The sequence below is a fragment of the Notechis scutatus genome, chromosome 1 (assembly GCF_049901735.1).
Source record: "Notechis scutatus isolate UNSWTSFEM ecotype Mainland chromosome 1, rNotScu1.2, whole genome shotgun sequence".
In the NCBI taxonomy this organism is placed as follows: Eukaryota; Metazoa; Chordata; class Lepidosauria; order Squamata; family Elapidae; genus Notechis; species Notechis scutatus.
The window spans coordinates 197,653,252-197,667,424 of NC_142009.1; the positions used below are offsets into that span (position 1 = coordinate 197,653,252).

The window sequence follows — 14,173 nt, forward strand, 5'->3', positions numbered from 1 at the left end:
ATTTTTTTTAAATTCACTGTTGTATACCACCCAGACTCACATTTTGTGAGATAGGAGGCCATATAAATATGTTACATAAATATATAAAAAGAATACATTTGATTTTTCAAATCTCATTAAGTTTATAAATCAGGGCGGCCCTCCCACAGTGAATCACTGTTCCTGAATAATACTGCAAAATTGTCATATTATCTTGCATCAGAAATGTGAATTTCTCATTAAGAAATTGTCCCCTAGCTTAATTACTTGCACCACCCCTCCATAAACCATTTTATGAGACATTTATTCTCACTTTGTCTTTCAAACACAGCCAGCGCTTCTAAAGAAATTATCAAATTAAAAAAATATACAATATTTGAACATTTCAGATATTCACAGGTTATAGTCATGGGATTGTTTTTTTCTCCTTCCAGCATGGAAATACACCAATCTTCTTACTGATCTATTTTGTTATGTTAATTTTTACAATTGATTATTTCCCCCTTCTAGGAGAAATGAGAAAGGTATAGAAGCTTAAGCACCTGCAAAAGAGAAGAATTAGTTAGATGAATGAATGGGATAGAAATAGATGAAATGTGGGACTACACATTACACCTAGTCATTGGTTTTCATGCATTGTAATAAAAGTAGTGACATTAAGGACAGGAAAATCTGGTCTTAAATTAATCTGCGATGTGTGAAATTTACTATATAAAGCAGCATATAATGTAACATTGCTTCAAAAATTCTGTATTTCCAAACAAGAGAAATTTGGATAGGAGAGGGATTATCTCAGTCTATCTGGTCCTAATCTAGTACTTTCACCAGTCTCTTTCATCACCTAGCTCCAGGACATAAACTACACTGAATGTAGTTTGAACTTGAGTAAATACATTGGATTGCAATGTTAGAATTTTCACTTGTGCTAATGTAGAAATGAAAGTAATAGGCATCATCCAAACATTATGTATATGAAGTGATATATCAAAAACTCTTCCCTCAAGAAATCTTAAGTCACTTTTCTAAATATGTAGATTTCAAGAGGACTGTTTTTTTAAAAAAAACAAAACAATAATTAAGCATTTATGCTTTAGCACTTAGTTAGTTACTTAGATAAAGTAACTGCAGAAAAAATAATTACTACCAACCTGCCTTCCGTCAAGGACCTATACACTGCAGGAGTCAAAAAGAGGGCTGTGAAAATATTTACAGACCCCTCACATCCCGGACATAAACTGTTTCAACTCCTTCCCTCAAACGACGCTATAGAGCACTGCACACCAGAACAACTAGACACAAGAACAGTTTTTCCCCAAATGCCATCACTCTGCTAAACAAAAAATTCCCTCAACACTGTTCAACTATTTCGCTGGTCTTGTCCTGAAGAAAGGCCTTGTAGAGCCGTGTACAAAGTGTACACTACTATTACTGTTAATCTTCTCATCACTCCTATCACCCATCTCCTCCCACCTGTGACTGTATGACTGTAACTTTGTTGCTTGTACCCTTACCATTAATATTGACTGTTTCCTAGTATGATGTGATTGCTTATTGTACTCTATGACTTTATTAAGTGTTGTACCTTATGATTCTTGACAAATGTATCTTTTCTTTTTATGTACACTTTTTATGTACATTGTCTTTGCACCAAGACAAATTCCTTGTGTGTCTAATCACACTTGGCCAATAAAGAATTCATTCATTCGTTCATTCATTCATTCGTTCATCTAAAGGCTGAAGAGATAGATCCTCCAATAAATCCAGGGTAGAAAGGGAAAAAGAGCAGCAATTTAATTTTTTTATGTTTAAATATTTATTTTTAGTTCAATACATCAAAACATACAGGAACTATTAATATGTACTTTCTCCAGAGTGCCGCACAAAGCAGCTGAGGTTGAAGAAGCAGGAAATAAAGGACAGGTAAGAGCCCGGGCGGGCAGGTGGGCCAAACAGCAGCAAACACAGAACGGGTTCGGTGTCTGCTGCTCTTCAGAGCTCCTGGCTCTATAGAGCTGGGCAGAACCGGTAGCATCCCATCCCTGACCTTATGATCTCATCCCAAAAAAGGGAGATGCTGTTTGATCTAACAGATCAATAAGCAATATTGAGTACACTCAACCAATGCAACTATATGATATAATTAGAACTGGGATATTAGTTACAATTTGCGCTTTTTTTTTTTTTTGTTCTACAGAAACAAAATATTTTTAATCATCTCTTCCATTCTATGGCACTGGCAGTTTTATTTCTTTTTTTGTGCTGTGGGAATGCTCAGATTGTTTTTTAAAAAGTTAACCAGAACAGTTCTGTTCTAAACCCATCAACACCTACTCTCCAGATGGGTAGTGTTAACTAAAATAAACATGACCTTATCTTGATGCACTGTTGTAATAGAATTTGTGGTTACATCACACAAAAAATGTTCTTAAAGGTAACCTCTTAAATTAATTTTAGAAGAGTTTTCACATAAATCCAGAAAAGCAAATTAGGTGGCATTAAGTGAATTACATAATTTACTGGTTTTACTAGTAATAACGTTTGCAAGCCAAGGCATACATTTAAAAACAAAATACTATTGCATTTCAACTTTAATAAATGAAATGTTTTTAGGTATTTTTCAGTCATAAAATATGAGAACCTTACATGCACATAAACATACAACCTTTAAACGCTATTACTCAATTTACTTGTTGTATCAACTGAAGTTTATTTTGGCTATACACTACATGCATTTTCCTGAAATTAAACAATGTTTTAGTTTTTCAGCTAGCCCTTTCTTCCTCTGTCCCATAAAACACATAGATTGGGAAAAAATAGCTTTGGTAATTTTATATAAAAATACAATAAATAATGCAACAGCCATTTAAGGAAGACTGCATTTAAACAAATGGAAATGAATGCCAAAATATATTCAGCTGAATTATGATCGTAGGCTTGGATGATGGCAGGAAAAAACATAGATAATAAAAATAACTTTTCATTAACTTTTAGAAAAACAAAATTTCTTAGCCAAACATGTTCAAGACATAAGCAATTAATTTTAAAATGTTCATTAAAAGCAGCATCTCCAAAATGACCTTGATGTTCGTTTAATTTACACAACTGATAGGAAAGCACTTTAATTGTTTCTGAGAATGAAAACATGAACCCATGTCATTCTGTCTGTTTATAATGTTCAAGGTACAAGGAATGGCCATTAAATAATTAAAGTAGCACTATGCATATTCAAAAGGATCTTATGGACAGAAGCAGTATGTGATAGGGTAGAAATGCCAGCAGAGAAGGCAGAAGTAGGCCAGCGGTGTTGTGGGACCAGGCAGGACCCCGAGGCTTCTGTGCAGTGGCCTGTTGAAGCCTGGTGACCATCTTATTCTGCCCTATGATTGCTAGAGCCAGGAGGATGGTGCTGTAATTATAGGAGTGCTAGACTATGTGCTCATCCCTGAGGCCTATCTACTGTTAAAATATTTAGAGGATAGAAGCTGTGGAATTTTCAGACTTGTCGTCTATGAATAGAAGGATTTTATTCTATTCACTATTGAGGATGGGCAAGTGAGAGTTGGCTTGATTCAGGGCGCACTGTACATGAGTTGGATTGTAATTGAGGTTGCTGGGGGAGGAATTGCTGGGCTGCTAACTGCAGAAGCATCTCAGCAGCCTGGACCCTTTTTGATGGGTAGATAATTCATAGGAAGAGAACGAGATCTTTGTCCTGGGAAGGAAGTTGTTAGGTAGTTGGGGAAGAAGACATTTCAGGGGTGTTGAGAACAGGCAGAGACATTTAGGTAGTGATGGATGGAAGGCGATATTATACTATTCTACCCTTTATGCTCAGTCTAAATCCTGGTTATTGAACTTTCAAAGTCTTGGGGTTCTGACTGCTGCTACTAAATAAGGCCTCCCTCATATGTGAGTTGTGGGGAATGGAAAGAGCAAGTTGCCCTTTTAGAAATCTGTCATCAACCAAAACTGTAGGGCAGAAGAGCTATGATTGTCTGGGGCATCCTGCTGGCAGCCAGAGGTGTTGTTCTGCAGGTTACAGGGCATGAGACTTCGTTTGTTAAATTGGCTTTAGGAATCAAGTGGGACTTTTAATGCTCCCTGCCTCCCTGCTGCAAAGCAAGCTCACTGTCCAGATTGATGGCAGAGTTCCCCAGGCTTATGGTCTTGCAGGGTCTTCTATCCGCATTCCTTTGGGGTGGAGCCTGAGATAGCTCAGGAATTCATGGCCACATTGTAGCCATGAATCTAAAGCAGGTCACTGAAGGCCCAATATATAATGTTGGTCACTCTTTGGATTTGGTTTTCCTGTTTCCATGAGTGGCAACATGATCTGGAGTTGGGGAGATTGCCATCACTCCCCTGCCATAGTCAGATGACTTTCTCAACACCTGAGAATGCTCTGGTGCTACTCCTGATTACGGAGAGGCTGAACCTATTTGACTGGTTTTCCTCAGGGGCTTAATGAAGCCAGTGGTGTTCCAGAGGGGGAAAGTAATTATTCAAGAGTTAGCGTTACACAAACTGTCTGAGATTTTGGTTGTCACTTGGGATAAGGCGGCTTTGGACTTGATTGTGCCTATGTTGCCTTCCTCCCTCTGCACCATGCAGCCTGAAGCTATCCTTGGTTTACAGAGCAGCTGGGAAAGATGAAATGGAAGATGACTATAGGACTGTTCAAGGATGAGTAGTGAACCTGATTTTCTATGGACTAGAGCTACTGTTGCAACGATAAGGGTAGCAAAGCTTCAGTACTTTCCCATCCTTGTTGCAACTCCATACAATTGCCCAGCAATCGTGGTGTGTCCTCCAAACTCCCTTGGAATGGAAAACCAATCCCAAGCTTTTATAAACAGGGATTTGTTCTGTTGGATTCCATTCTTACATTCCACCTTTGTATCTTAATCTTTTTGGCAAAGGCTATGATTTCAGATTTTCAGAAGAAACTCCCTGCTCTGTATGCAGTATTGGACTACAGCATTCATCGCATTTTTAAGCTATGTAAAAGAATGGGCAACAAGAACTGTATCATCTGGATGCAATATTGGGATCTAGTGATAGTTTGAGCTGGTGATCACAAGGGATCTAGTGATAGTTTGAGCTGTTCACCAATTCAATCATCGAATTAATAAATTAAACAGGGCAAGGGCCAGAAGGCATCCTTTCAGCACATCTCTCCGATGTGTATCATTAGAAAACAGCCTTGATAGTTACGTATTATTCTCAAGGAGGAATGGATGTAAAAGTTCTGGATCAAATAAAGATGCTGCTTTGTCCATCATACTATTTCTGAGCTATTCCCACAAAATCCTTCTAGCTATAGAAGACAAATTTAAAGTCCTGAAATACCACATGAAATGGGGGTTCTAAATTGTGCATAGACTTCCAAACAAGGTAGTGCACCATCAGAATATGGTCTACAGTTTACTGATTGTCTATTCTTATCCACAGGTCACCCTATTTCACAGGGTTACTGTGGGGAAAAGACAGGAGGGAATACTACCTATTTTACCTTGAACTCCCTAAATGAAAAGCTCTGATGTAGCTATATCTATCCGATTTATATAGTATTTATGTAGCATGTATTAATCTTCTATAGTTACAGTTAAAGTTACATGCTTGAGAGGAAGTATGAAGAAGACAGGGAAAAAAATGAAATTGTTTGGATATACAATAAAACATGTTAACAAAATAACCTATCTTTTTTGGGGAAGATCCTACTCTAATGACAACCCTTAGTTTGGAAGTCATTCCAGCTCTGTTTCAAAACTATTCAGCTTAAAATGGAAATGTTTATAAAGCTTCAATAGTAGGTCGCTGCAACCAGCTGCCTGCATCTATTTAATAGGAACACTGGCTGAGTTACCCAAAGTATACATGTTGTACAGAAGATTTAGATATACATTTTTAATTCCAGTTGGTGGGGACTGTTACAATTTGGGTTTTTACATCCCTGGGGAAATTGACTTGTGGCATTACAGGTTTGTGAACAGAATGGCAATGAGTGCAAGTAATTAAAAATGGCTGCTCCAAGAATACTGCTTCAGTGAACTGCTCGAAATAAACTGCATTTTTCTGTGAGATACATTTTTCCAATACATACTGGCTAAGACTGGGTGTTGCTCATGCTCCATTTTAAAGCAAGAAGATTTTCCAAAATTTGTGAATGTTTGATAAATTCAGAGCAGTATTAACAGTTTCCCAATACTACTTAAGCAGAAATAATTGAGCCATAAACATTATTTTTAAATTCAGTATCAAAAATGATCAGCACAAGAATCTTATATGATGGTCACTCTCTTCTGCCTTCTCAGTGTTAAGCTTGTCCCATAATGGTTTCTTTCCTAGTCTTTCACTGATTCCCGGAGGGAAATTACACTATCATTATTTGTCAGTTTGCTACCACCTTTCAACCTCATGACCTAAGCTGCTAGGGGCACTAAAAAAACACCAGCTGCTTACAAGTTACGCTAGGTGAATATAACCCTGCAAATTATACACTGCTCAAAAAAATAAAGGGAACACTTAAACAATACAATGTAACTCCAAGTCAATGACACTTCTGTGAAATCAAACGGTCCATTTAGGTAGCAACACTGATTGACAATCAATTTCACATGCTGTTGTGCAAATGGAATAGACAAGAGGTGGAAAGCATAGGCAGTTAGCAAGACATCATCAATAAAGGAGTGGTTCTGCAGGTGGTGACCACAAACCACGTCTCAGTTCCTATGCTTTCTGGCTGATGGTTTGGTCACTTTTGAATGCTGGCAGTGCTTTCACTCTAGTGGTAGCATGAGACGGAGTCTACAACCCAACTAGTGGCTCAGGTAGTGCAGCTCATCCAGGATGGCACATCAATGCGAGCTGTGGCAAGAAGGTTTGCTGTGTCTGTCAGCGTAGTGTCCAGAGCATGGAGGTGCTACCAGGAGACAGGCCAGTATATCAGGAGACGTGGAGGAGGCCATAGGAGGCAACAACCCAGCATCAGGACCGCTACCTCCGCCTTTGTGCAAGGAGGGACAGGAGGAGCACTGCCAGAACCCTGCAAAATGACCTCCAGCGGGACACCAATGTGCATGTGGCTGCTCAAATGGTCATAAACAGACTCCATGAGAGTGGCATGAGGGCCTGACATCCACAGGTGTGGGTTGTGCTTACAGCCCAGCACCGTGCAGGGTGTTTGGCATTTGCCAGAGAACACCAAGATTGGCAAATTCGCCACTGGCGCCCTGTACTCTTCACAGATGAAAGCAGGTTCACACTGAGCACATGTGACAGACGTGACAGGGTCTGGAGATGCCGTGAGAACGTTCTGCTGCCTGCAACATCCTCCAGCATGACTGGTTTGGCAGTGGGTCAGTAATGGTGTGGGGTGGCATTTCTTTAAGGGGCCGCACAGCCCTCCATGTGCTTTCCAGAAGTAGCCTGACTGCCATTAGGTACCGAGATGAGATCCTCAGACCCCTTGTGAGACCATATGCTGGTGTGGTTGGCCCTGGGTTCCTTCTAATGCAAGACAATGCTGGACCTCATGTGGCTGGAGATGTCAGCAGTTCCTGCAAGATGAAGGCATTGATGCTATGGACTGGCCCGCCCATTCCCCAGACCTGAATCCAATTGAGTACATCTGGGACATCATGTCTCGCTCCATCCACCAACGGCATGTTGCACCACAGACTGTCCAGGAGTTGGGGGATGCTTTAGTCCAGGTGTGGGAGGAGATCCCTCAGGAGACCATCCGCCACCTCATCAGGAGCATGCCCAGGCGTTGTAGGGAGGTCATACAGGCATGTGGAGGCCACACACACTACTGAGCCTCATTTTGACTTGTTTTAAGGACATTACATCAAAGTTGGATCAGCCTGTAGTGTTTTTTTCCATTTTAATTTGCAACAGCCATAACTTTGGGCATGAGTCTTAAGTCCATTTTTTCAGCATCATTGTAATTTTGAATGGCGTTGAGAGAGTGGTTGTAAGTCATGGATTACCTGCGTATTAAATATTACCATATAGAGGCAACTTTTAATTCTTCCACAACAGGAATAGGGCTGGAGGACCTGACATTCCATCAATCTTTTTGCAGACTGTACAAACTACTGTCTGATGTTTTGTTAAATGCTTGTATCAAAAATTCTGACAATTATACAATTAATTGGAACAATTATGATGGGAACAAGTCAAATTATTAACATGTGATTTGAGGTTTGATTACTTATTCCAAAGCTGGTGCTTATGACTTCCCATTTCACAAGCAACAGTAAACTATAATTTTGTGGAATCAAAGCTTGTAGACAAAGCAATCTTAAAAGAGTTTGCAGCCACAGGCCAAAGTCCCATTTATATTTTGGCATATTGAATTTGAGGCAGTAATAGCTGAACAGAATTAATTTTCATAAGCTACAAATTGTCAAGTGCAAGAAATCAGGAACCAGGGTTATTCAAATGAGTACAAGTTATGTTATGCAGGGGTGGGTTTCTACCGGTTCTGTCCACCTCTGTAGAACCGGTAGCTCTGAAGAGCAGCAGACATAGAACCAGTTCTATGTCTGCTGATGTTTTTGCCCACCTGCCCACCCGGGCTCTTACCTGATCTTGATTTCCTGATTTTTCAACTTCAGCTGCCGAACGAAGCACAGCGGCAGTTAAAAAAACAAAAAAAGAGGGCTGTTTCAAAGGCTGCTTCTCGGCACACAGTGTGCTAATGATGATTAACAGGCGGGTGGCTCACAGCAGGCAGGGAAGCTCATAAATCTCAAACTGGTAGTTAACCCTGTCGTATCCCACCCCTGATGTTATGCCATCTCTAAACAAGGATCTGAACTACTAATAATCCAGGGAAATTTGTGGTAGATAAGAACCAATGGAACTCAAAAGGGGCTGGACTTAGATCTCTTGTGGGTATAAGGGACTGCAAACTGATAATGCACGTGATCCCTCTCTTGGGCTCAGCCTGCTCATCTACACAAATTTGATCAACAGAATACTTTACATTTCCATTTTAATTAATAATGAAAGTGTGGGCACTATTTTAAGGTATTTCCTACCTCCAGACATATTTGATTGTTTTGCTCTGAAAGTTCAGAGTTGGTAAACATAACAGAAAATATTGAATGGGAAGTACTCAAGCCAAAAGCCTTAAGATTTGATAATTGTATTTACTTTTAATCTCTTGTACTCTGTACTGCCTTTTTCAATTATAAAAACTTGTTATTTATAATTAGTGAGGTTCCTGGTTTAAAAAAATTACTGCTTTTGAATTTTTGACAGATTACATAAATTGCACATATGAAAAATTGACATAATTTCATGGTAATGTTTTCCCCCTCAAGCTTCCATTATCTTAATCATGTGGATAGCCACCTAGTCAAAGAAAAATAATCATTACCAGTTGTTTACAGTAGGTGTTAGATTTAAAATATAGTGCTGTGGTGATTCTGAATTTACAAACATAATCAAGTTGCAGAAATTTATTTCGAAGTATTGAAACAGTAAGAAGCGTTCCTGAACCTATGAAAAGCTAAATTATTTCAAGTTTTCTTTTAAGACTGATGAAGCATTCAAATATCTCTAGATTATATGATTCCATGTTATTCTAAAAAGGCTATATTTACAAAGTTCCCCAGTGCGGCTATTACAAAAATAATATGTAAGCAACAATAGGCAATGTGAATTAAAAGTAGATTAAAACAAATTTATCATTACAATAATGTAGGTTCAATATTTTTTGACTAGCTTGTGAATGATTTGTGCTTGAGCAATGATATTAAGTGACGGTTTCCAATATTCTAAAATGGTTAGTACCCCTCAAAAAAATTTTTTTGTGGAAAATGGACATTAAACTGGTAAATTAATTCAATATGAGAAAATGCAATGTGAATGGCAAATGGATCCATAATAACCGTAATAATAACAACATTCATGTTTCAACTTGGAAGAGCATCTACATTATGACCATATATCTACATTTTGGGAAGTATTAAATTCAGTCAAAACTATCTAGTAGGCTATGTGTTATTTTTCATATAAACTGGTATGCTTTTAGCATATGGAAAGAGAAAATGAAATAATGGTTCAGTTTACTACTGTGAAGGCAATGTTTGAGGTTTATTAAGTAAAGAATCTAAAATAAAATTATAGATATCATAATGCACAAATTACACAAATCCCGGAATATTGTGTCAGATTATGATCACTAAATCTCAAAAGCATGATTTAAGAGGAAGACAACAGGTTAGATAGATACTAGACTGCTACCTTTTATATCAAATCATAATTCTGTATTGTATCAATACTGAGCTGTAAGATGGTTCTAAAGTCTGCAAGTCAGAATATGCTTGTACCAGTGCATTAGTTTCCAACTCTTTCATATGCACACAGCCAGAACAATTGTTGAGCTTGAGAAGCAAACTCATTCTTTTTAACATATTTCTAACAGAAATGAGAAGTATCTGGAACTGAAATTCTAAATTTGTTATATACTGTATATTGCTAGAATCGTGGCACAGAGATAAATGTTATTAGTTGTATCCATGTGTCAAGTCAAAAGTTAATTTAATAGTGCAGAAGTTAATTTAATAATGAATATAATATTTGTTATTATTTAGCAAGACTACATTGATGTAATTTAGTGAATTATCAAGTGGGGCCACCAAATTTCTTTGTTGAATCCTTGAATGAATCAAATAGCAACATCATACATGCATAAGCGCACCAATCGTGCCTACCGTCCCTGTCCTATTGTTTTTTTATTTTTCTTATAAGTATCTATCTCATGTATTCAAAACTGTATTTATTCTTATACCTGTATCGTGTAAGTGATTGACAAATCAAATAAATACTAAAATACTAAAAACATCTTAAGAGCAGAAAGAGACAGACTTGAGATGTTCAAGATCAATCATGTGCACTGTAGTATGTATGTTCTCTACAGATCCAAAGATCACAAACCAGAGGTGCAAAATAATTGTGGGTGGAGATACTTCTAGAATTCATAAGGGAGCTTCAGAATACCTGCCCATCCTATACAGTAAATCTGTTTTCTATAGCAGAATGATTCTCAAAATATAGCTATACAAAATGAACAAAGTTCATGCCTTTCTCTTCAACTACTGTGCTTTCATTTAAAGCAAGGAGAGCTGTAGGGTTGGTTAGTGATCTACTGCGAATCACTGAGAGAACTGCCAGTGACAATTCCAATCTGTCACCTGCCTTCCCTACTAGAGAGCTAAATCCATGATTCCCAGGTAGCTGGCAAGAAAATGGCCATGAAATAATGCTGAATGTGGTATTTATAGATTGAGAGATTTTCATAATCCATGCTGTGATAAAATAAAGGTTTATTCGAAAGAAGTAGCTGGCAATTTGAAAATTAAATATGGATGGATACCTTGTGCTTGCAATGCTTGGCGATTCTGCTCCAAGCCGGCATCTTTCTAACTGACTGGCAACAATTTGCCTTTCCACTTCAAGTTCTCTGGTGAGTCTTTGAAACTGGAGTTCCTGTAATTAAAAACAATTTAAAATATATTTAGATAATGGTCAAATAAAATAAAATTTGGTTCACACACATGAAAAGAAGATTCTACTGAAAATATCTATTCTACGTTAAGCACTAACTTGTCTTTCAACTAAAAATGAAAGCTAGGGACCCATTGGTAAGAACTGACTTTCATTGCTCAAAAGCTGAAGCCTGGAGATTCCCAGCTCCTGAAAAATACCAGGTGGTAGGGATCATGCCACACCTATTCTTGGTCCAATGGCCTGGATACACATACACATTACTTTACCATTTGAAATGAGTTTATTATAATTAGTATTTCCTATTATAAAAGTTTCTCCCTCTAAGTTTTTGGTTACAGAATGTACAATAAATTCAGTAATTGCCTTAAATGATAAGCAATGCTTATACAGGTAATCCTTGACTTACAACAGTTCATTTAGTGACCCAAGTTACAATGGCACTGAAAAAAATGACTTCTGTTTTTCACAATTACGACCTTTGCAGCATCTCCATGGTCAGGTGATCAACATTCAGGTGCTTGGCAACATATTTATGATTGTTGCTGTGTCCCAAGATCATGTGATCACTTTTTGCGACCTTTTGACAAGCAAAGAACCTGGGGAAGCCAGGTTCACTTGACCACTGGGTTACTGTGAAGTGGTTCAAAACTCATTTGACAAATGTGTCACTTAACAACAGAAATGCTGGGCTCAATTGTGAATGTAATTCGAGGACTACCTGTACTACCATTTGGCTCCACTCTGGTTTAAGGCAGGAAACAGAACAGAGGATGTTAAAACTTACTTCCTGGTGCATATAAGGAACACCTCAGAAAACCTTTTCCTAATCTTAAGCAAATGGGTCCAGATTTTGGGCTGATTCATCTCAAGTTTTCATCAATTAACCAGGTCTGTAATTAAAGCTATTGCCTGTGCATTCACCTGTCCCTTTCTAACCAGAGATCGAAAAAGGTCTCTTATCCTCAGATGACTGTAAAAATGCCAATTGAAACAACTGGAAAAGGTATAACATTGTCTCAACTACAAACCTACTTTGCTTCACCAAAGCATAGGGATTGGATTTAATATTTATTTAAAACATATAATATATAATATTTATTCATTTATTAGATTTTCTCCCACCTTTATTGCTTTATAAATAACTCAAGACTGCAAACATACCTAATTTTCCTCCTCCTCCTCCTATTTTCCCCACAATGACAACCCTGTGAGGTTACTTGGCTGAAAGAGAGTAATTGATTCAAAGTCACCCAGCTGGTTTTCATACCTAAGGCATCACTAGAACTCATAGTCTCCTGATTTCTAGCCCAGCACCTTAACCACTATACCAAACTGCCTCTCAGTAACTAACATTATCCAACATTACAGGACAGATAGTCTTCAACTTATAGCCATTTATCTAGCAAGCATTCAAAGTCATGATGGCGCTGAAAAAAGAGACTTATGATCTGTCCTTATATTTATGGTCATTACAGTGGCACCATGGTCAAATAATCACAATTTGAGTGCTTGACAACCAGAATGTATTTATGATGGTTGCTACATCCCGAGGTCATATGAACACCTTTTGTGACCTTCCCACATGGCTCCCACTAAGCAAAAATGGAGGAAGCTGGATTCACTTAACAGCCATGTGATTGACTTAATGACTTTGTAAAAAGGTTGTAAAATCAGGCACAACTCATATAACTACACTGCTTAGCAACAAAAGTCCCGATCCCAACTGCTGTAGATCAAGGACTACCTGTACAACAAATCACTAAATAGCATTAGAAGTATGATGATGTAGATCAAGGACTACCTGTACAACAAATCACTAAATAGCATTAGAAGTATGATGATATGCACGTATTTTTAGTACCCACTGCATATCATCTGTTTTGGGAGGAATTCCATAATCAGGATGATAAGCAAGTTATTACAGGTAGTCCTCACTTAATGAGTGGTTGGTCAATGAGCAATTACTCAACAACACTTCAAAGTTATGACAGACCTCTCTAACACATATTACTGTATATTCAATATTTCACTATTTATTTTATTGTTTCACTATTTTGCTACTGTTATGTTTACACTTCTTTTCATTTCTTTTACTGTGGTAATCTGCTTTAGACTAGCCCCATGGTGAGACAGAAAGCAAATACACTGCTCAAAAAATAAAATAAAGGAAACACAAAAATAAGACATCCTAGATCTGAATGAATGAAATATTCTTATTAAATATTTTGTTCATTACATAGTTGAATGTGCTGACAACAAAATCGCACAAAAATTATCAATGGAAATCAAATTTAGCAACTCATGGAGGTCTGGATTTGGAGTTACACTCAAAATTTAAGTGGAAAAAAACACTACAGGCTGATCCAGCTTTGATGGAATGTCCTTAAAACAAGTCAAAATGAGGCTCAGTAGTGTGTGTGGCCTCCACGTGCCTGTATGACCTCCCTACAACACCTGGGCATGCTCCTGATGAGGTGGCGGATGGTCTCCTGAGGGATCTACTCCCACACCTGGACTAAAGCATCCTCCAACTCCTGGACAGTCTGTGGTGCAACGTGACGTTGGTGGATGGAGTGAGACATGATGTCCCAGATGTGCTCAATTGGATTCAGGTCTGGGGAACGGGCGGGCCTGTTCATAGCATCAATGCCTCCGTCTTGCAGGAACTGCT

At 38.1% G+C, this 14,173-nt stretch overlaps 1 protein-coding gene across 6 annotated transcripts in view; it reads right to left on the minus strand.

The window, feature by feature from the left end:
• The window catches only part of PKP4 (plakophilin 4), a 154,057-nt gene that overhangs the window by 68,241 nt on the left and 71,643 nt on the right, over positions 1 to 14,173 (minus strand). For all 6 annotated transcript variants that reach the window (XM_087949964.1, XM_087949963.1, XM_087949961.1 and 3 more), the window contains one exon: positions 11,369 to 11,481. Coding sequence is in view for 4 of the 6 variants with exons in the window: in XM_087949961.1 (XP_087806087.1) it covers positions 11,369 to 11,481 (113 nt within the window). In the remaining 2 variants the exon portion in view is untranslated. The remainder of the gene's footprint in view (positions 1 to 11,368; positions 11,482 to 14,173) is intronic.